This window comes from Rhamphochromis sp. 'chilingali' (genome assembly GCF_963969265.1).
Source record: "Rhamphochromis sp. 'chilingali' genome assembly, chromosome: 17".
In the NCBI taxonomy this organism is placed as follows: Eukaryota; Metazoa; Chordata; class Actinopteri; order Cichliformes; family Cichlidae; genus Rhamphochromis; species Rhamphochromis sp. 'chilingali'.
Window position 1 is genome coordinate 17,505,028 of NC_137944.1, and position 22,710 is coordinate 17,527,737.

The following is a 22,710-nucleotide window of genomic DNA, read 5'->3' on the forward strand; positions in this document are numbered from 1 at the left end:
CACTATTCATAAAATTATAGTTGGGTGTATCTTGGGAATGTATCAGTCATTAAAGCGTAGGAGTAACTGGGCTTGTTTTATTCAGTACATTAGAATACAATAGGAACAACCACATGAAAACAGACTGCATATTGTTCCAGTTACAGGGGTTTTATCATGTAAGATCTGTTCAGTTGAAACACACCCTTGTCAGCCTTTCACGACACATCTTGTCATGAAAGCCAAGTGACACAAATGCCCGTGGACCTGTGGATGAAAAAACAACATAGGAACCATGACTGAGTTTTCTAATGACTAATGCATTTTTAAAAGAAAAGAAAACACAGCACCCAGCTGTCACTGAACCACTAAAAGTTGCCTATCTTTGTTGCATCCTATAGCTTTATTGTGTATATTGTGTTACCTTAAAAGAGTATTCTGTTATTTTGTTAGCTTTTTTATACCACATACTTAGAATAAGTGTACTTTAGAAAGGTTTTTTTCTTAAGTAAGAAGGTCCAAGGATATATTAGTGATACATCATCTTGAATATCCAAATTTATTACATCTATAATTATAAGATCTGTTGGGCCATTGTCATCATTCAGCCTCTAAACATCAAAAACCCTCCATACACCAATGCAGATGCTTACCAATGATGTCCTCTGCATGCCTATGTAGATATCCAATTCAAAATAACTTATGATTAATGTTCGAACCATCCATTCTCTTCCGCTTATCCTTTTCAGGGTCACGGGGAGACTGGAACCTACCTCAGCTACCATAGGGCGAGAGGCAGGGTACACCCTGGACAGGGCGCCAGTCTGTCACAGGTTTCACACCCACTTTCACAAGTATGGCAATTTAGAATGACCAATTAATCTAACCCCACTAACTAATTAGTGATTAATGATTCTATGAATAATTGTAATTCCTGATCAGTTTTATATAATATTAAAACAAACGTGCTTTTCTTTCAAAAACAGGGACTTTTAAGTGATGCTGAACATTTCAGCTGTCGTGTGTTTCCTACCTCCTTTTTAAATTGTTCTGCTCCCTCTGTCTCACCCAGCATTTTGCAACAGCACTCGGCAATTAGATAAAACATACATACAGTACCAATAGATTTTTTTTTAGTGAAAATATAATGCAGTGGTTCTATGCTGTGGGGCAAAAGGTCACTCCAGGAGGCAAACCTGGCTGAGTGAATAAGATTTTTATAGAAAAAAAATAGAACAACAAAGTTTGCCGATGGCATCTTGCTGGCCTTTCCTTTGATAAAATTCAACCTGGATCAGTTTCTATTAATAACTAATAGAAAATATTGGGTGTAGGCATCGACTTTTTCTCTATTCTGAATTAGGGCATGGTAGAAAATATCTGAAAACCACTAAAACAACCCAGGTAACCAATGAATATTGTATCACCCAAACTATGAAAGATGACATTCTCACATAATATTTCTAGATTTACTGAAACATGAATTGAGAACGGAGAGAGCAAACCACATATTGTTGCTTGTGTACATTTGTGAGCCCAGAGACAGGGAGGGGGGGGGGGGGGGGGGAGTGAAAAGTAAACTAGATATTAGCCAGAACATTTAATATCATTTTGGTTTTGTTTCCACAGTTGGCAATCAAGATCCTTCTCTGTCGCCTGCCATTAGCGGTCAGTACTGATTTGCTACCAGTAGGTGGTGCCAAATTATTATGAATGCTGCAGTCCGTGAGTGCAGGGGTGAGCTGTGTGGATTGCAGGCAGCAGATTGCAATAGCAGCTTTTCAGTCTTTGGTTGTTCAAATGTGAAATGCATGTTGTCGCTTATACCATGACAACAACAACAAAAATAAAAAGTACACATTCACACCTAGTATAGCTGCAGCAGCTCACACTTTTCTCCTTTTGCTACACCTGGCATTTCATATAACGAAAAAACTTCTTCCTCATTCCTGACAGTTTAACTGTGCAATGCGCTGTTTGTGCAGGCGAGTAAAACAAAAGGCATGTGTGTTTGTGGTTAGTCTTTTATTCTTTCAATCATCCCAGCAGTCATTTTATTTATAAAAATCCTTCCCCATCCCCAACAGTCCAACCTCTTCTTCATATCAAGTAATCAACTTCCCTTTTGCCTCATCAGTAGTTTTTACTGGTCCCTTTAACCAAGCATTATTTACAAAGCTAACACACAAAAGGAGTCATCTCACAATTTATCAACTAGTTTGAATATCACATATTCATAAATTCAAATTGCCATTGAGACCAAATGTAATTCAGTGGGAATGAATAGCAAAAAAAAATGCTATTCACCAGTCATTTTACCAACAGTTTCACTGAATCTCTTGGTCCTTTGATCCCAGTAGAAACACTAATGTGGTCTTGAGTGGAAAAAAAGAAGAAAAGAAAGCCTAACAGGAGTGTTTTTGATGTAGTTTCAAGTACAGCTTACACACAAGACTCTTAAGAGAACTGGCACAGAGCTGCTCCCTTTAAGGATTCTTGTGACTAAACAAAAAACAGGCTCTAGTGAGTGTTGTTTGTAGTTTTATAGAATTGAAAAAGCTCTAAATAAATACGCTGGCACTGGCACATTTCATTTCGGCACGCACGGGTTTGTGAGGGATGACAGGTTCTCAAAAGCAAAGTGACAGATGGGTTTAGAGGGTATTCTTAATTTAACACAACAGGGGAGAATAGATCACAACATCCGTGTCAACTTGATAAACCATCTGAGGCAAAATACACTTTAATAAATACTTCCAATCTCATTCAGAAGGTATTCTACCACGAAACTAGCTCCATAGACAAAAGCTAGAATTGAGAGGCAGTCTAGTATGACCACAGCTCCTTCCTCTCACATGATGGAGCACGTTAGGAAGCAGCGGGTTTGGGGCAAAATGCTGCCGACCTTACATTCCTAATCCATCGTTTTCCAGCAGCCTGTTTTTTCACAATTTTTTTAAAAACAAATATGAGGACATAATAAAAATAATCAATATTAATTGCACTTTAAGGCATTATTCTATAGTGCATGGTGATTTTCCGATCATGTTTCCGATCAAGAAACTGGCTTTAATCTCTTTGAAGGCACTGCTTCGTGTGCTACACATCTCGCTGCTTTCAAGTTGTTGCAAAACCCCGAGACGGCAATGACACTTCAGGTGTGCTGTGTACTCCACTCTGGCTGTAGAGGCACTTGGATGAAAACAACAACAACAAAAAAAGTCTTAAATTCAGCTGGTGTTCTTTAAAAAAAGACCTCACCTCTGTAGGTATTCACAAAGGTTTAAAAGCACTGGACTGGGTGAGTCATTGGCTTAAAGTGACTTTCTCCAACACCTCTTTTTTTTCTTTTTTTCCCCCCATTTCCATTCAGTGCAGACTTGAAAAGTAACAGAAATGGGAGCAGCGGGGGTCATACCTCCGCTACAGTATTTGCACTGTGGTCACGGAAGGCCACTTAAGGTTCCCTGCTACTATCTAGCTTCCTCCCACTACCACTCAAACTTCCACTGCTGGGTTTTGTCCCCTGGGACGCAGCGCCTCATCTGGGCATCCGTGCGGCCCGTCGTTGTGCGGTAGGCTGTCACGCACATGTCTGAGTGTGGATGATAGATGGTCCTGTCCTGAAAGGTTGGAAGTTGAAAGCGTGGAGTCAGTTTACAGGAAAATGTGAACCTGTGGCACACACATTCATGAATCCCTTACCTCTTTGAACTCCCAGATGAGACTGGGAGGTCTGACTTCCTCATCACGAGGGCAGTGCCTCATTCCGATGGAGGTCTGTCCTTCCAGTACTTCGGCACACAGCTCTGTCACAGAGTTGAAACGGATCTCCTTTTGAGATGTGTATTCAAAGTACTGGAGAGAGAAAGAGACAGTTATTTGGCCATTTTTTCTCCATTTACAGTTAAAATGTATTTCTTTGACACAAGCTTGTATTCACACATTTCTCTGAAAAGAAGCAGAGACTAAGAGATTAAAACTTTTCCTTCTTCTTTCTTCAGCTACATCTGTCTTTTGTTTAGAAAGCCAATTAGTGCAGTTTGGTATTTTTTTTCTTACCCACTAGGATTACAGGATGTTTTACTCTGCTGTTGCGCCACGGCTATAAATGCACTATATGATGCGTCGGCGAGTGTGTCGAGGGATCTCATGAGCAAAGACGGGGCCTTGGCCCTTTCAATCAAGCAGACATGAGCACAAACCCGACTCTTCCCCTCTGGTGTCATTTCAACAACCTGGTCCAGTGGGACAAAAGATGCAATGCTCCCTGTGCTACCCGTTAAGCGGAGGGTCAGGTAATCAATCTTTATACTTCCCCATCCTTTTCTTCACATCTCATACATCTTTCAGTTGCACTGGGGCCCCGTTATGGTCGTTTCTAATAAAAGACTTACTCGGGGTCCACTGTCTCTGGCTTCAAACTTATTTATCCAGGCTGTGCCATTCATTCTGCCCATGAGGCTCATGTATCTTTTAAATGGAACGTGGTTCTTATGTGGGCCAGGGAAAGGGGCAGGAGGGAGGTGGTGAAGGGCCCTCAGGTTTTTGTTTCACCGAGAAGCCATTCAAACATTGATTTTCAGTCACACATGGCGCTTTTTGTGACTGAGGACACCTGATGCGGTGCATCAATGGGGTAATCAGAGATAACAGCCAGGTTGAAGATCCACAGAAAGAAGTTCTGCCTATTGTCTGACTCCAACATTAAATATACATCCTCGCAGATAAATAATCTGGTGCCTTCTAAACCAGCCGTTACTGGAATTGGGAAAAAAAAAAAGAAAAAAAAAAGCGCCTGTGATTCATGTGCACCTTTTTTTCCAGCTATGTGTGGATGCAATACCACATTCAGTTTTCCATTCATTACATTCAAGTCATGTTGGACACACCAGCAGAGAGTAATTTTCTGGTGTGAATCAACTGTGGCAGCTTGTTTTAGGGGTTAGCAGAAAGTCTTGACATTTCAAGATATATCTCCCACGGGGGCCACGAGAAGCTGTGGGATTGTGTCAAGAAAGAATAAACACTGAAATGCCTGACGTACCTGGTTGCCTCCTTGGCCGTGGCAGCCGAAAAGAGAAATCTGGGAACCTGTGGGACTGTGCTCTGGAGCGTTGTAGTCAAGGCACTCTGAATGTATTCCTGAGCTACGCACCTGGCAGGAAGAGAGCAGTAAATATTAATAACAAGTGAAATGCGGCACTGTATATCGATTCCTGTGAGGACTCTTATTTTCTTGGATTTATTCTTTGCTGGCAGGTTAGACTTTAAGGCCACGTAGGATGCAACAGCCCTGAAGATGGTGGATTCAGTCATCTGATTAAATCATTAAATGACGGTATATCACCAGGAAGCGAAAACAAATTGAACCTTTGCCATTTTGCTTATTTTCCACATCAGTACACATATATTAATCAATATGAAATAAAACTTACTTTCGCCCAGTTTCATAAGAAAATGTAAATTTTTCTTTGTCTGAGTAATGCCGTTCTTTCAGGTTTTGTCACCGTGTACCTGTAGTGTGGGTGTGCATGCAAATTTTAGACAGTTCTGACAGCAGAACATTTGAGACTTTGGACGATGCCCTCGCTGTAGCATTTGACTTCACAGCTGTCACTGGGAAATGTGTGTCGACGTGGACAGGTGGTGGATTTTTGGACATTATAACTAAAGAAGAAATCTTTGAGGGAATTTTCTTTTTCGCTTCAGAAAAAAACAGAGACATTGCTGTGGCTAAAATGTAATTGTTTTAAAATCCAACACTGAGCCAAGAGCAATTTTTCTGTAAAGCATTTTATAACAGGAGACTTCACCAGATGTCTGAATTAGAAAGGTCTTGAGCCCAGTCAAATGGATTTCAAAGCCTTCCCACTTTCAACGGAGTTTTCTCATATCACGTCTCACCCGAATACTTTTGTTTCACACTTGAATGATGAATGAAGACACAGCCGCATTGCTGTCTTTTATAAATCACAACAAGATCTGCCATCAGTCCAAAAACTAAATAATTAATCTTGCACTAACAGGATCAATAACAGAATTCAGACACAGCATCTGAAAAGGAGACACTTACAGCCCCGTGCCAGCCCTCCCTGTCCTCGGGTACATGTAGTTCAGGATAGATGTTCTTCAGATACCACTCAAAGCTGTTGCATTTCAGCTTCTCCCTCAAAAGTAGCCGTTCTGAAATATTCCCATATTTCTCCTGTGAAGCAACCACACAATGCATGAGTCACTGCTGTGGGTGAAAAAGCTGGTTAGATTTAGGAGAGTTTATTAAGAATGTACATTTATGGACAGTATCGCTTTATTTATACATTGCAGCTACATTTTAATCATTAGAGCATGCACACTTTTCTTTAAATATACACTGTATGGACAAAACTACTGGGTCACTAACACATTACACCTACAGGAACTACTGGAAACCATGCAATGAAGTTCCTTGTGCAGTTTTTCTGTAGATGTTAATGCCAGAGGGTGTTTGGAGCTCAGCAGAGCATTATTTTATAAGCAAATTTGGAGCATTTTTAGGCTTTATTAGCCTTACAGTACATGTCTGCTCAACCTTGTGAGTTAAACCGATTCTCAGGGCCCATTACTTTTGTACATACAATTTACATAAGATTTTTGACAACACAATTGATGGGTGTTTTCATAAAGGACACAGTTAGACTTTTAAAGCAAATATTTACATCCTGGATTTGAGAGGTGAATCCGGCTCCTGTAACTCCAAAAATCGAGTTCAAATAAGAATCTCAGGAAGCCAACTAGCAGATTATTGCCAACAGCATGTTTTAAATAGCTGTGTTTGCTAAGGCGTGAAGTCTACCCTAGGAGTCTAGAGTTCCTTTGGCATGTTTGAGGATGGATTATAACAAGACCGCCTAACACACACACACACACACACACACACACACACACACACACACACACACACACACACACACACACACACACACACACACACACACACACTAAACTAATTCAATCATAAGATTTCTGATCTATCGAGTACTTTTTCTTTGTGATCCTTACTGCATTGTGCTCCCAATCTCAAAATTAACAAGAAAAAAATATTTAAAATAAATGAACAAAAAAACAACATAAAACAATAATTCCTTATAAAAAAACACATTTATAACAGCTATTCTTTCTTTAGAAAAGTGTAAAGAAAAGTTGGAATATCAACATGATTAAATGTATTCAATGAAAATTATATAACTCATTAATCAAACTAGTCACACGTCTATCGCTCTATAGCTGCATGACAAATTATGACAGCAACGTAATAGACTTGGAGCTGATGATCTTGGTCTGTGCTGTGTTCAATCTCCCCTGACCAGGTAATTTATTGTTTGATCAAAGATCCCTGACATTAATAATGCACTTTTTTCAGATAGTTGAAACTGAGATACATGAATCTTTGATGGTGCCCAATACTCAGAACCTGAGAGGCACAGCACTCACACCATACACACACATGTGAACAGCCTCAGTACCTCAATACACCTAACCCACTCAGTCAGATACTGATCTTATATCCACACCTACAGGGGGCAGTTAGATGAATCATCTAAATCTGACACCAAAAATAACTATTCAATTTACTGTCTACACATGGTGCTGGATAGTGTGACAACATATCAGTGCATGAAACACGCAAAGTGTCTTACCTTTCTGGCTGGAGGGTTCCTGTTGTAGAAGTGCTTTTTGTAAGAGTCCATCCAGACCTCTGCAGCTCGGACAGTATTCTGGAGGAAGTTGGGCCGCGCGTAAGGGGCTTTTTTAGGGAATACATGTCCCACGTGCGAGCAGGGATGAATCTCCAGGCTGCCCCCACACTGCCACACCTAAGGGTGGCAGATATGCAATTAAGTAAAGTAAAATGTATTTATATATCACCTTTCTAGATAACAACTGTGTCACAACAACAATTAAGAAATAAAAAAAAATACAAATATTAAAACAAACTCTTTAGTGGAGTCCACAGATCTCAAATGTTAATGTTACCTCATTTCAAGTGAAGTTTCTTCAATATGTTAACGTGTTCACAACACGAGTAAAAAAACAAACACAATCACGTTTCCAGGATTGTGTTTGTCAGGAAAATTAAGGTCAAGTACAAAGATGGCTGCTGAGCAGCCCAAGCACAAACAATGTGTAAACTGGGCTAAAAGTAAAGTGCGACGGAGCAAGTGTCCCTCTCACCTGATGCCTCTAATTGTTTTTATTTTGTAACGTATTTCTCTCTCTCATGCAAGTATCTTTATCTAGTACTTAAACCATAGATGGGTGTGAGATGTGTGCCCCACCAGTAACACATGTTCTCAGTATTCATGGGTTATCACACCTATCTTCGAACTCAGCCTTACACACATGTCAGGCGACTGCATGCTTTGCATGCTTGTGTTACTTTTGTCTTTTCCCTAATTTATGTCTTCTCTGCCCTTCATCGTCCTGCCTGCGACCTGGAAATTAATCTCAGTATGCCTTGTTGAAGGACGCCTCAATTCCTACAGGGAAGGAAGGAAGACAGACAAGAGAGGAGGGTTGCTGGAGGAGCTATAATCAAGAATGCACAAGTGTTTTCTTTGCTAGAGTATTTTTACCTTCAATGTATAAAAAAACCCCACGCTACTCAGGTAGAATATGTAAACAATAGTAGGAAGAGGACACTTTTAAACAACCAGTCTTTTTTTATTCATACATTTCTTTCAGCGGATGATCAAACAGTCTGCCCTTCACTTCTTATGTGTGATTAAAATGAGCCATATTGCAAATTTAATCAAAAGTAGCTGGTAACATAAAACATCATGAACACTGTTACACCTGCAGTCATAAAAATGCAGCAGCGGTTGGGCTATAACAAAACAATTTACGACCCAGCTTTGCCACATCTTGGATTAAACTGACATTGAGTTAAAATGAGGCTCCAAGGCAAGGATGTCTCATATTGTTAAAACACCTGTTGCCTCAGCTCCTTGATCCTCGTGTCCTTTCCTCCTCACATCTTTAGTGGGAAGGATTAAGATGCAAGGAAAAGGAGTCGAGAATGTAAAATTTGAGTAATGGGAAACGGAAATACCTGTCCACAGGCAGACATATAAAGATTTATCAAAGGTGCCTGTGAAGGTTGTTTCCACTGCTGAAGATTTTTCCAAAACAACATTTTGCAAAAACTCACAAAGTAAAAACATTACCAGCTTCACCTCACTGCTGGTAAACGATTATAGACCACATGGAGACCCTTCACATGTGGGACAGGGGAGGGTTGGGGGATTACTAACACTTGGGCCACCTATTTCCTGTACATTTGACCTAATGGACCTCAACCATCTTCAATCTCGGCCTTTGACACCTGTGTAAGTTTTTTCTTTTTTAGACTGCATCATCCACAATGGATCTTTTTCCCAGCAGCCATTCTGACATGAAATCATGGGCAAAGACAGCTGTTACTAATCGCCTTAATGAGGGCTCAGCACTGAAACAGATCAGAACCGTCATGACTGCAGTAGTAACAACTGTGTTTGACTACTACATTTTGTCCAATGGCTGCTGTGAAACAAGTCTATTGTGGTGTGTTTTGACAATAACACTGTGCACAGTTTTGTATCAAATATTACCAAAATGGTGATTCAGCTTCTTAACATTATTTTTAAGTCCTTATATTATAGGAACAGCTTGAGAGAGACAGGTCATGGGGAAAAAACAGAGGTGGTGGTAAGCCGCACAGTTGCTGCTGTTAGTTGGTGTAAGGTTGGTGCACTGGGCATGTGCTGTATCTGTAAGCTGTTGGTCGCCACATGATTCTGTTTAACTTTATGTGTATCGGTCCACCTTGTCTTGATGTTCCTTTTAAGCAAAGATTACAAAACAAGATCTACTACAGGTATTATCTGAATGAAGAAACTGCTTTATCAATCTTACCACAAAGGTTCAACACATACTTTTGTGAGTCATACAGCTGCATTTATACTAGAACCTACACAGACAATATCTTTTTACCTTACATTAATGGCTGGATCGTTCACCATTGATCGAACAAAAGATTAACATCCTTAAAGAAATGGTCTGGTATTGATTTAGTGCTTTTCTACACAAGTCTTATTTACATTTACCCACACATTCACCTAAGTGCTTTTTTAATTCCCACACTCGCACTCCGCATTGGGGTTCAGTTTCTTACCTAAAGATAATTTGACATGCAGGTTGGAGGTGCCAGAGATCAAAATACTGACCTTGTGATTAGTAAATGACCCACTCTACCGCCTCCTACACAAGGCAAAGCCATTATCATAAGTCCATAGGCAAACAGCTAATGCAAGACAGTCCTTTCCATCTTAATTCAGAAAGCATTTTACGCCGCACCACTATTTTTCAACACTCCAAAAAAAAGAGACCTAGAAACCAATTCACTAAACATAAATTATGTATGGGAAAAAGTCCCGGTGAGAGGCATTTTTGTTTCCACATGCATAACATATCACTCAGCTGAACAGCCCATTCTTCTTCACAATGCAGACAAATACACACTATAAATCATACACACACAATTTACATTCCTAATCTTGCATGCTCCTGCTTAAAATCTGTGCCAGCTTGATTGACGCCAGCAAGTGAAAAGTGACACCAACATCACAACAAGGTATCAGCCAATATAAGGCTGCAGTTTCACATACCCTGACTGACTGTGATCTGACACTGACTCACACCAACTACGCACCAGCGGTCACACGATAAACATTTTCCAACTAAATTTAATGATCTTTCTCTCTGCTCTCTATCGCAGTAAAAAAAAGCTGAGTAAAGATATGGTTTGTCTGGATCTGGTAACAAAGCAACTCAGATTAGTGAGTCTTTCGCAAAATGTTTTAAAAGAACCACTCAGGTCTAATATCGATTAAGTGGCCCTGTGGGGGCTAAGCAGACACTTCACTGTGATTCTGAGTGATGGAAAATTAACTCACCCTGAAAGAGAGCTCCAGGTTTTCTCCTCCCCACACATCCATGCCCATGTCATACGTGCCCAGATACTCAAAGTAGGCCTTGCTAACAGCAAATAATCCCCCGGCCATAGTAGGAGACCTGTGAGAATACAAGAAGAACAAGATCATTTTTATCATGGCCATGTTCAATCCCGTTACACAGAAAAATTCAGCGATTCCCTCTGCGCAAGTAGTTGACGATAGTGGGGAGAAAAAAAAAAAAAAAAACTTCCTTCAACAGGAAGAAATGTCTGGCTGAAACAGGCTTAAGGAGGGCAGCCATTTACCTTGAGCAGTTGGGGTGAAACAAAAATTACAGAAAGGGACAGAAAAAAAGATGACAGGGAGAAAAATAACAAATTATGGAACAGAAGATACAACGTTACTGAACTGTAACAGTGTCATACAAGTGAACATCGGTATGTAACCTTTCACTCAATGAATCCAATCAGTTCCAACCAAATCCATGCATACTTGCAGAGACTGACATATGGATGGTTTAGGGTTTCCTAGCAAACTATAAGGTTCAAAACACCTTAAAAGTGGAGCTAGTGCCAGTCTCTGAATTAAATAGGGAGCTGGTTCCCCAGGAAAGAGGTTTATAGTCGAAGGCTCTAAGAACCACAAGTGAACCTGCCCTCTGGCAGCAGAGTGCTCTACTGGGATAAAACGGTACCACTGTCCTTAAGATATGGTGGGGTTTTGGTTCATTAAAGGCTTTATGTGTGAGGAGTATACCAATGAGGAAGCCAATGACATTAAGATAATTTGGGAGATATATCATTTCTTATGCTTTATTCTGATTATCTGAAAGCTTATAAGAGAACTGCTGCGACATCTTGATATTAACAAGTGTAAATAGTCCAACTTAGAAGTTAAAAAAAGCTATAATTAAGTCCATAAGTTTCTGGATAATGACAGGACTTTTGTAATTTTTGTAATTGCAGACTTTTAACTTTTATTCAACTGTTTTAGCAACTGTTTAGGAAATTGCGCATGTAAGACAAACTGGAAACTGATGAATACAAACTAAACTGTCCTGGTGAGGCTAATTTAATATCAGTGTTTTTTTACCTGTATTAAAATGTTGTGTCAGTGGTGCCAAATGCAGCAAAGAGATGGGAGGACGAGAATATAGACAAGTTGATTAACTGAGGCTATGAGAAAATGATAAGGTAGCAGGAAGCATAATGGATTTCCCAGTGTTTTAAAGATCAATCACACAGTGAGGATTTCTCCTGACTCAAAATGGGCATTTGGGGAATAACTATGAATACAAACACTACTGGTCTCATTAAAGTTAAAACAGTCTCTGTTACCTCACTTAACAGTGGTCTATCTAGTTTCATATTACTCTGGCCATTCAGTGTTGCATGTTAATCTTGAGTAAATGAAATCCTCCTTTAAAAAAAACAGCCACGATGCTTTTTCTTTGGGGGATCTCTTCACTGACATGTGTCAAGCTGATAAAGTGATCTCTCATGACAGTAGGCCTTGGAAAGTACCATACTGTTACCTGATGGGGTCGATGCGAGACTTGCGCCTCTTGCGTTCCATTTCAGGGACAGAGTGCCACTGAAAGGTGAGTCTCCAGTCAAATCCTCCGATCATTGGCTCATCTGTTTGCATGTAAAACTCAAACGTGTTCCAGTCGATGGTGTCGATCACAGGGCACACGATGGTACTCGCATTCTCAGAAATCCTAAGAGACCATAACAGGCAGAAAGGAGGGTGGCAGGAAAAAATGAAAAGAAGGGGGGAAGAAAAGTTGATTCAATGTGAGTCTTAAAGCTTAAAAACAATTTCTTCCTTTTTCGGATAAGGTTGTTAAAAATGTATTTAGGCACCTTTCCAACAGAGGCTCAATCCAGCCAGGAACACACTCACAGTGGCAGTCAAGAAATGTCAGCACGTCACCGGTGGCATAGGTGGCGCCAATGAGACGTGCACGAACCAGCCCCTCCCTTTTGTTGGTGCGGATAAGACGCACACGTTGCAGATCACTGATGTAGTCGGCTAGCTTGGATTTCAGGTAGCCTATTTTTGTAATGCAAACACAAAGAAATCATGATATCAAATGATTTAGTATTAAAACAAGTGGACAGACACACAGGTACTTCTATATTTATGGATTATGAAGTGAAATGTTCATCAGCTCTTGACACAAAACAATCATCTTGTCACCAACTTATTACTCCTTCATTTGTGTTTTATTGGCTGCTCACCATGCGTCATTACCTACAGAACTGCATACTAGTCCCTGATGATTTGGGAAATACCAGCACTCTGTTTTATTGCACATTTATCATGTTTATTGAGGCAACGCTGGTATCAAAAATAGTAGTAGGTAGGTGATTCATGCAGTTTTAAACACACATCAACACTAAAACTTGATATGCTAGATCCAGTTTAGCCAGCTTTAAAGGGGAAAGCTGTCACTCCTCCAGCAGCCGGCTGTCTGGTTTAGGAGTGGCATGTCTAACATTCCAATTGGTCAGAGTGGCTGGAGGAAAGGAAATGATGTCACCGCAACTCAGTGCTCACTGAGGTCATCTTTATGGTGTAATGTCTCTGATCCGCACAGACTAGACTTGCTGTGACCAAATACTAATTCCATTAAGACAGACAGACATCAAGCACCTCCTATATCCAGTTTCTGAGGTGTAGTAGTATCATTCTTAGAGTCAGCACAAGTCAGCAGACGATCCATTTACTGATGAAAACTGCAAGATGTGACTGAAAGCACCTCAAAAGCCAGGGGGCAGATGCAGAGTGTAGACTGTTTTGCTACTGTTGTGCTGTTCCTGAGGTCCAAATGTTCCTGCTTAAGTTCCCGACTTGCTTATAAAGATGCTGGCTAAAGATTTATATTGCTTTGTTCTTAAAATGACAAAATAACAAAATTTACTGGAAAAAACCCACACAATCACAATTTTAAACACAACTTTTTTTTTTAAATTTAATTACCTGGCCAAGTTTTAAATTTCTTATCCTTCCTGAGCAGATTTATCTGCTCTGGGAATATTTTCAGGACAGGAAATGTGTCAGGACTTGTTTCAGAGGACTGTTTTTTTTCTAATTGCTCTATTCAAAGGCATTCACTATTCATCCCACTATAGACAGCATCTTTATTTCTATATATAGCAGGCTCCTTCTTGAATCGTCTTTTGTACTTTGTCACTGTGCCAAAATCAAAGCGGCACACAAATGAGGTTTGGTTCAACTGGTTTACTAAACTAGGCCGAGCTGTCAGTCATCTTTGTTGCACAGCTCGTATGACAACATTTTACTTGTACAGAGACAAAATTACACACGCTTACAAACCTCGGTCACTGAAGTCATCGACGAGGATGATCTCTTTCAAGAGGACGGCAGGCGTGGCTTCCAGCACGCTGTGAATGGTCCTCAGCAGGGTGGACCAGGCCTCGTTGTAGAAGGCTATGATCACAGAGGTGGTAGGTAAATGTCGGTAGTCAAACTTCTTACTTCGGCATCTGAGGCATGCAAGTGTGTTTGTGTGGGTGGAGGGAGAGACAGAGTTGACACAAGCTTTAGTTTACTGTATTTTCATGGAGACACAACAGCACTGTAAATGAACTCATACGGGCATGAAATTATTTTTCATATGGCCAGAGCAGGCTCAGCGACAAGTGTGGCAGGAGGAGGCTTCTGGTCCTAATCCAGATGGCACTCATTAAAACAATAAAGAGAAGCAGAAATATGGATGGGGGTAGGGAGCGTATTACACCAATGAGCAACATACCACAGCAGCACTCTGGGAGGGGGGGGGGGGGTGAAAAAAAAAGAAAGAAAAAATTGGGACCAAATCAAAAGCTGGAAACTGGACAAAGAGAGAGCAAAATATGACACAGAAAGTCAGGAGAAACACGAAAAACAAAAAGGGTAAAATGTTTCTGTAAGCTCAAGACTGTGAAAGCACAAAATTGGCACAGATTTTTAGCAGTTTTGTAGCCAGAGTTCCAATTTACAAATATGACATTGCTGGAAGTGAGTTGGACACAACAAATCAAATGAGCTACTTCGCCCTCCCCTCAGAAGCACTGTGTTTATAGTGCTGCAGTTTCATCTCAAGAGAGCCTAAAGCTAATCCGCTAAAAAAAAAAAAAAAACACCTGCTGGAGGAAACGGGAAAATAGTAATGGACTAGGTGCAGAACTACAACAAACATATACACCACTTCAAAATGAATAAACCTGGGAGGACATGACCCATTTGCTTACAGATTTACAAGCCCTAAAGCCAAACAAAAAGACTAGCGCATCTGGAGCAGTCTGACAAGAAGAATGAGAATTTACTGTTCTCAGATCTTACTGAGTGTAATAACAGCCAGTCGTGGCCATAATTTAGTCCTACGGCATGTTATCTGACAAGCAGCGGAAGTATATCAGCTGACATAACAACAAAACAAGTGCATAAATATATAATATGTTCATACAGAAAACACCCAGAGCACTGCTGCATCCTGTGTCACATCTGCACTCGTCAAATGTCCCTCTGCCACTGCTAGGCCCACGTCACCCATCGTTACAAGGAGTTACTTTCAGCCACTGAGACATTTTCCTCCACCCGGCGAGAGCATCTTTGTGTGTGTGTGTGTGTCGCAGTGGTGACAAGGGTTACTCCAGTTACACCTAGGTGACCCAGGAGACTCATTTTTCCAGCTCCAGTTTAAATAACATTTAGCTTGGGGTGTTCAATGAGCATAAATAGAACAATTGTATTTAGCTGTGATTGCAAATTTGATGCTAGAAATAATCTATAATGCTTTACAAATATACTCCAGGGCATTTAAAATAAACACACGGCCTTTACACAATCGAATGACGGTTCTCGCCAAGTTGATGCTGATGCAACATCTGGGTTTCATTAGCATGAGAGGCAGTAAGCGAAGAGACAAAAGGCCAAAGGGCCGAAGGAGAAACTGCTAATAAAAGACATCACACGGTGTATTTGAGCTGCTGACAACAACCGAGGATGAAATGAATCAATTCAGCCAAAAAGCCTCTTACAACAACTTCACCAAGCCCTGCACTGGATCACACGAGCCTTCATGCTTGTCTCTAACTGTCAGTGAAAACGTGATTCCAGTAAAGAGTTCAACTTAATCTCTACTGAGTAATTTGTAACCGTTGTAGCACTGAAGATGCTCCAGGCAATATTCAAGGCCTCGTGTATTAGCAAGGAAAATAGAAAGCATTAAAAAAACAAAACAATTTAAGTGAGTTTTCTTTCGACTGGTTGTCAGATGCCGTCACTCAGTAAGTAACTAATGGATTATTCTTGTTTTTTCTGTACTCACTCTTTCATCCTGTGGTCCTGGATGTGCCGATGAAGGGAGATCTTGTCGCTGACATAAATATTGATGGCGTAGTGCTCCACACTGTCCTGCTCCTGCTTCTTTTCTTCAGGGCTCAGGTTGAGGTGTGTGGTCCGGCCCCACTCCCCTGGTGCATTGTTGTCTGGTGGTGGTTTAATGTACAGAGGCCTAGCCAGCTGCTCATCATTCCCACTCTCCTCTGAGACCAGCTGTCGTTCCTTAAGATTTTGGTCTTTAACCTCATCCTCCACAGAGGAAGAGAAAGGGAAAGAGGAGCGCTCCAACAGCAGATAGCCAAGCCACAGCACCCACAGGAGGAAACCAGCCTTGGCCAGCAAGCCCAGCTTTCGAGAAACACGCCCCCTCATGACAGGAACCACCAAGGAAGGACAGTGACAGGCTGAGCTTCAAGGTGCCCTTACAGGACACAAGCCTCTGGAGGAAAGAAAGAAATAGACAAAAGTTTATAATCACACACATTTTATGTCACATTTTAAAGCAAACCACAAAAGGAGGCGGCTGAGAAACACCGCTGACAGGAGCAGACTATCGGAACTCATCTCAACAAAGCTCTCCCATTAGATAAGGCTTAATCAAGTAAGAACCCAAGTTCTTAATCTAAACACTTACATCCACGAAAGATCGTATCTGCCTCTAAATGCACAAGTGCCCTGAGGACATCGCTCCCATTGACCAGACCAGCGGTAATCAACGCCGACATCATAAATATGCTTGCATGCTCAGGGCCACATTAAGATGCTCATTAAATACAAATTGCAAAGATGGAAGAGGCTAAATTATGGCTCACACGGCAATGTGCTGAATAAATTAAGTCTGTGATACACTCCAACGAGAGATATGTCAGCCTGATAAAATTAATTAAAACTGAGCTGTTTTATTCCCAGTGAATCGCACTGAGTCTTACCGGAAATGTTTCTCACATCTGTGCCTCATATACAGTCAGATTTTTTCCCCCTAAATCCAAAAGTTATATCAAGTCTTTTAAACTTTCACCTTTTATAATTTTCCTTCCTTTTCATTTTTGAATACCCTAAACATATATGACACATATTTGCAGCAAAGCAGAAAACACATATTTAAAGACAGTGGTCAAACAGCCAGGTTTAAGCATGCCTTTTGTTTAGATTTGGGTTTAATTCATTGTTAACTAGGAAACCTTTTAAAAGACTTGATTTTTTAAGAACCTGGTCTTTTGAAGGATTTCTCATTTTAAGACTTGTGTTCTCTTCCACTCGGCCAAATTCAAGGCTGATTGGAAGAAACCTTAAAAAACATTAAAAAAACAAACAAACAATTGGAATAGGAAAAAAAAAATTATTTTTTGGCTTTTTTGAAAAACAGGATTTTCCCGGGTTTATCGGTACATAAAGACAGCAGTTTTGACATTTGCATTGGCTTAGCCTGCCAAAAGCTAGAAGAAGCCTGTGGTAAAAACAGACCACTTAGCTATGTTGACACTGATCTGGATGTAATCACATAATTGTGTTGCATTAATATTAGAGCAGGGTGCCATTTGCCGTAGTGCCAGCTAATGTCAGACAGGCTTAGTGGCAATAATGATTCACACACACACATACATACACAGTCCCACACACCACAGCAGGGCTTCTCCCTCCTCACAGAACAGGCTAATGATGGTTATTTCCAACTTTTACCAGAAGAAAAATGCAAATTATGAGAAAAGCTTGGCTTAAAATGGCCTTTGAGGAAACGCTTTAAAAGCAAATAGAAAAATCAAAGAGTGCACGCATCCGCAGTGCAGAGTAAAAAAGAAACTCAATTGCCAATGGGAGTCCTTCAAGGCAGCAGCGCAGCCTTTTCACTCCAGTCTGGGCTGTGGCCAGAGAACTCTGGACTCCTGAGGTTTCAAAATGGAGACGCCTGCAAACAAAACCCCCTTTTATTAGCAGTCCATCACACCTTCCACTCTCTCTGAATCTGATAGCCTTACCCAGGGCAGCTGCTTGGATCAAGCAGGATGGGGGCAGAGGGCTAAGATGCAACGTTAATCCTGACCTGCTTTTTGGTCATGAAACAAAAACACACAAAAAGAAGGGAGACGAGGGATAACATTGGTTTCCTGGGGTGCATTTTCTGCTGCATGTCCCACCCAGAGAGCAGTGAAAGGATGGGTCAATAGCTGATAAAATAAGACTCTATGTTAGAGTCACTTAAAATTCTGATGTCATGAAGCCCCGACTTCTCTCCACGGTCAGCCTGGAACGAACACTATGTACTGCATACATTGCACGCTTCATTTCCTTGTCAACCAGTCCAGAAACGACAAATAGCTGTAAATGGTGTAATATCCAAGAGGCACTAGCTGAACAGGTTACACAAACAATGCTTGACAAAGCAAAGCAACTCTTCCCCACCAACCGACTGGCTCTATTTCATTTTAAGAAGACAGGGATCACTGACTCATCGGAGCAACACAAGCAGCTCTCAGCTGCACTCTGTGTATATGGTACTGACAGAAAGGAGCCTGGGTGAGATGAGTGATGATGGCAGGCTTAATTTAACTGTTGTCTCTGACACACAAACAAACCCAAACACACTTGAAACACACTTTAAAACAACGCTTCCCCTCCTCGCTTTATTAAAGCTGATAGGTGCTCCAAATGAAAGCAAAAGTAAATCTCGAGTAAACCCCTAACACTGCCATCTCTCTCCCCACGGCCTAGCTGATGATCAAACTTTTATCTTAATTTGTATTTATGAAGAAAGGGGAGCTTTGAGGAAAAGAGAAATAGCAGTGGAGAGAGCGCCTGTCTCGAAAGCTGCAGTCGTAACACGCAAGTTCAGCAACAGGTCTCCGGATCTGTCAAACTAAATCAGTGTTTGGCTCCTAACTAGTCGTACAGTCAGCAGAGAGAGCAAAAGCCTCCGCTGACCCCCCCTGGATGAAGGTCGCATTAAACACACGCATAGCACAGCAGCAGCAGCGCGCGCGCGTGTATGTGAATGTTTGTGTGGGAAGAATAACCTCAACTTTCTACAAAGCCTCCACTTGAATTAGCAGCTACTAGAGGCTAAATGACAACCTCTTCCTACTTTCAAAGAAAGTCCACATTAGTTGTGGTGCCAAAGTTTTTTAAGTTTAATTACTGCTAAACGAGTGAGGAGCGCAAATAGATTTTATCGACATCGTCAACAGACAAACTGTACTTTGAACTTGACACATTGTAGCTGGGAGAGCATTTCTGTGAAGAAAGACGAGGTTAGCTTGTGTTGAGTTTACCTTCGCAACAAGTTACATGTCTCGGAGTTACTTCGAGAGAGTTGAGGCCGTTGTCTGTCAGCCTGGCTGCGGTCTTCTCACACTCAAACCTCTGGCTTGCAGATGTCAGCATACCCACATCCTTTCCTCCACACTGGGTTTCTGACCTCTGTCAAGACAAACTGAAAAACTACAGCGGTTCCGTCGTAACCTTTCAAAATAAAAGTCCAACAATGACAGGAGTTTAACAATAAGTATACATAGGAATAAAACATTAAAAAACATCTTTATATGTACAGAAGTATATGTTTATATATGGTATCATTAACCATTAATGTACGTTACATAAACGTCAATGTGAATTTTTTTCAATAACCTAAATTATTCAATGAATAACACACGCAATTGTTCGTTTAAGCTATACGGTACCCCATGGTTTGTACTTATGTGTGTTGTCTACAATAGATTTTTACGTCTTGACATTTCGTCATATTAACTTCCTCATACAAAATCGCGGGGGGTGGGGTGGGGTTGTAGTTGGTACTTCCGGTGTTGTTAGCAACGTCTCCAGTTAAATTGACGAAGTACTTCATGCTAGCCTGTTAGCTATTCATTTGGCTCTGTCTACAACTGAAACCCCCACAGGTTTTTAATAACTTTAAACTTTGTATGTGACTGTCTTTGTATGTAACTTTGGAGTGATGACTATAAACGTTATATCCTGACTCTGTACAATGTGAAAACAATCTGACGTGAGTTTGTCTAAACTTTAATTTGTGCAAAAACTCCGATACCTTTCGAGATAAACACTCGACCTGCACTTGAAAACAATGATCTGAAGCACTTCGTCATTTTACCATGACTTTATAAGAGCCCAAAATGTTTGGCTCATGTGTCGCTGCTTTCTAAAAACAGTCATTTTACAAAACGCTACACCCACTTAGAAACTCCTGCCACGTTTGTAGTACGTTTATGAGCTGATAACATCATCTGAATGAATGAACCTTCTATCCAGATGTAAAGAGTGTCACTGTTTGCATATCATGAAGACATAGCAGACATAATGCAAGAGAAAAAAATAACATGAGCTGGTGTTTTACCACAGCAGCAACTGCAACTTTTAATCTTCTTTAAAGAGTTAATTGAATTTAATAGCAGGCTTACAGGTTTGTAATTTTGATGCAACGAGAATTGCATGGAGATCAAAAACTCCAAAGCATGCAATAAAGTCTGTTCAGTGGATTGATGTCAGGATACATGAGGCAAAAAGACTGTAGGTATTGCTTTTTGGTTTGATCATGATGCCATGTAGTGTCTGACCCCCCAAAAGAGCAAATGAGAAACCACTGTGATGTTCACAGGAATGCCGAAAGGATCTATGCGCCCCACTGTACAAAGGGACTGTGTAATCCACACAGACACATGCACCAACAGCCCTTCCCTCTGTGCTCTCGCTATTATGAGCTTGGTTTGTTTTCTCATAGTTCCTGGTTCCTGCTCAGGCTGGACCACACTTGCCTAGAGTGTGCAAAGCGCTAGTGCAGCCTGTTTTTTAGGCAGACACCTGCACGGCTTGGTAACTTGCCAATATCCTTTATTCCTCTTGCTCTTTACTTTTCCTTTCCGTCTCCCCATTTGAAACCAATTGACACCTCTCTCTGTGAGGGTGATGTGCCCTCATCCGGAACTGAAAAGGGTCCCATTTCCCTGATAGGGATCTCAGGCTTTCACAGCTACAAGGAGGGCTGTTGTACAGGTCTTTCCTCTATTCAAGCTGTCATTTAGTTCACATATTGTTAGAGATTTTCTACATTATACATTATAACCAAATCTCTATAATACAATATAATCAAGTAAGCCTTATATTCTAACCAAGTATGCCTTATATTTTGTGTGTTCATATATTTTCACATAACCAAGCCTATTGTTGAAGAATCACCTAACCAAGTCTATTGTTAAAGGAAAACTGATGCATTCCTTACCTCAGTGTCTGAGATGTTTGACAGCATGATATAATGATGCATTCTTTTCCTTTAGTGTCTGTGATGTCAGATAAAGCATGATATACTTCTGTATTCTTATCCCAGTGTGTGAAAGATCAGATAAGCTGATTTAATGTTTAACCTCTTCCCTGACAGTTAAAAGAGGAAGTACTATGTAACCCATTTTTGCCTTATAAATAAAGCAAGCGAGCCTGTGCTCGGTGTGTGTGTCTTCTCAGAGACATTCACCCGTGCGCACGTTTTCTAATTACACTCTGAGTCGGTCTGCAGTTGTCTCATTTCTCTTACTTGTGTTTGAACAAATGTCTACCCCTGACACATATGCAACGTGCCCCATTTCCTCTTCATTCTCAAGTTAGTGGCAAAAGTGATTTAATCAGTGTGGAATCTAGTCTTGTTATGGTTTTTTCAATGTGAGGGAGCTTCAGATTTTCATCAACCTACATTTAAATTTCCTTTAAGCTTATAGCTTAACCTAATTGTGTTATTTGTCATAGGTGCACTACACTGAAATTAAAGAAAGGAGACCCATTTCTTAAGAGATTTTATTAAAATCCGGAGCAATCCCTGTGTTTTTGGCTCTGTAGGGCCTCTTGATTTATTGGTCATAGGCTGACTAAGCCTATCGCCGTCCTTTAAGATAATCTGCATTTGGACTCAGTTCAGTAGCTACAGAGCTTATGATTGAGATCGTTCTCATTTGACAGACTTGGAGAACACAAGTCTAGGGGGTAGAAATACTGGCAACAGGATTTGACCTGGTGCCATAGGCTGCAGGATCAAATGAAAACAGTTCAAGTCAAACAGCGCCATCTAGTGACTGCAAAGAATACATCTGTTATAATTACACTTGACATTGGACTAATGCCATACCACCTTAATGCAATTAACAAACTGAATACAAAAGGTTGGTGCCCTTAAACAGCTTTGTGTTTCAAACCGTAGAGCCCATTCAGATGGAAACTAACTTGGTCCCATCACCCTTTGTGTTGCTACTCTTGTAGAATATTAAATAAGGACAACTATCCTCCCCTGTTTTTTAATAGACATAGATACCTCTGGGCGCTTCTAATCTTTTGGAGCTGAAATAGTCATGTGGCACTGATGCGTTACTTTGTCAGATTCTGTTTCCCAACTAATGAGTGCCGTTTAATTTGA

At 40.7% G+C, this 22,710-nt stretch overlaps 1 protein-coding gene across 1 annotated transcript; it reads right to left on the reverse strand.

Moving 5' to 3' along the window:
• Nucleotides 1-1,997: 1,997 nt before the first annotated feature.
• poc1bl (POC1 centriolar protein homolog B (Chlamydomonas), like) lies at nt 1,998-19,704 on the reverse strand. The gene is made up of 11 exons (XM_080862554.1): nt 19,571-19,704; nt 16,291-16,743; nt 14,295-14,464; nt 12,818-13,007; nt 12,487-12,672; nt 10,953-11,070; nt 7,659-7,835; nt 6,056-6,187; nt 5,027-5,137; nt 3,685-3,837; nt 1,998-3,602 (listed from the first exon to the last, which is right to left on the reverse strand). The coding sequence occupies exons 2-11, from the start codon at nt 16,674-16,676 to the stop codon at nt 3,471-3,473; spliced, it is 1,755 nt and encodes a 584-aa protein (XP_080718680.1). The 5' UTR covers nt 16,677-16,743; nt 19,571-19,704; the 3' UTR covers nt 1,998-3,470.
• Nucleotides 19,705-22,710: the final 3,006 nt, after the last annotated feature.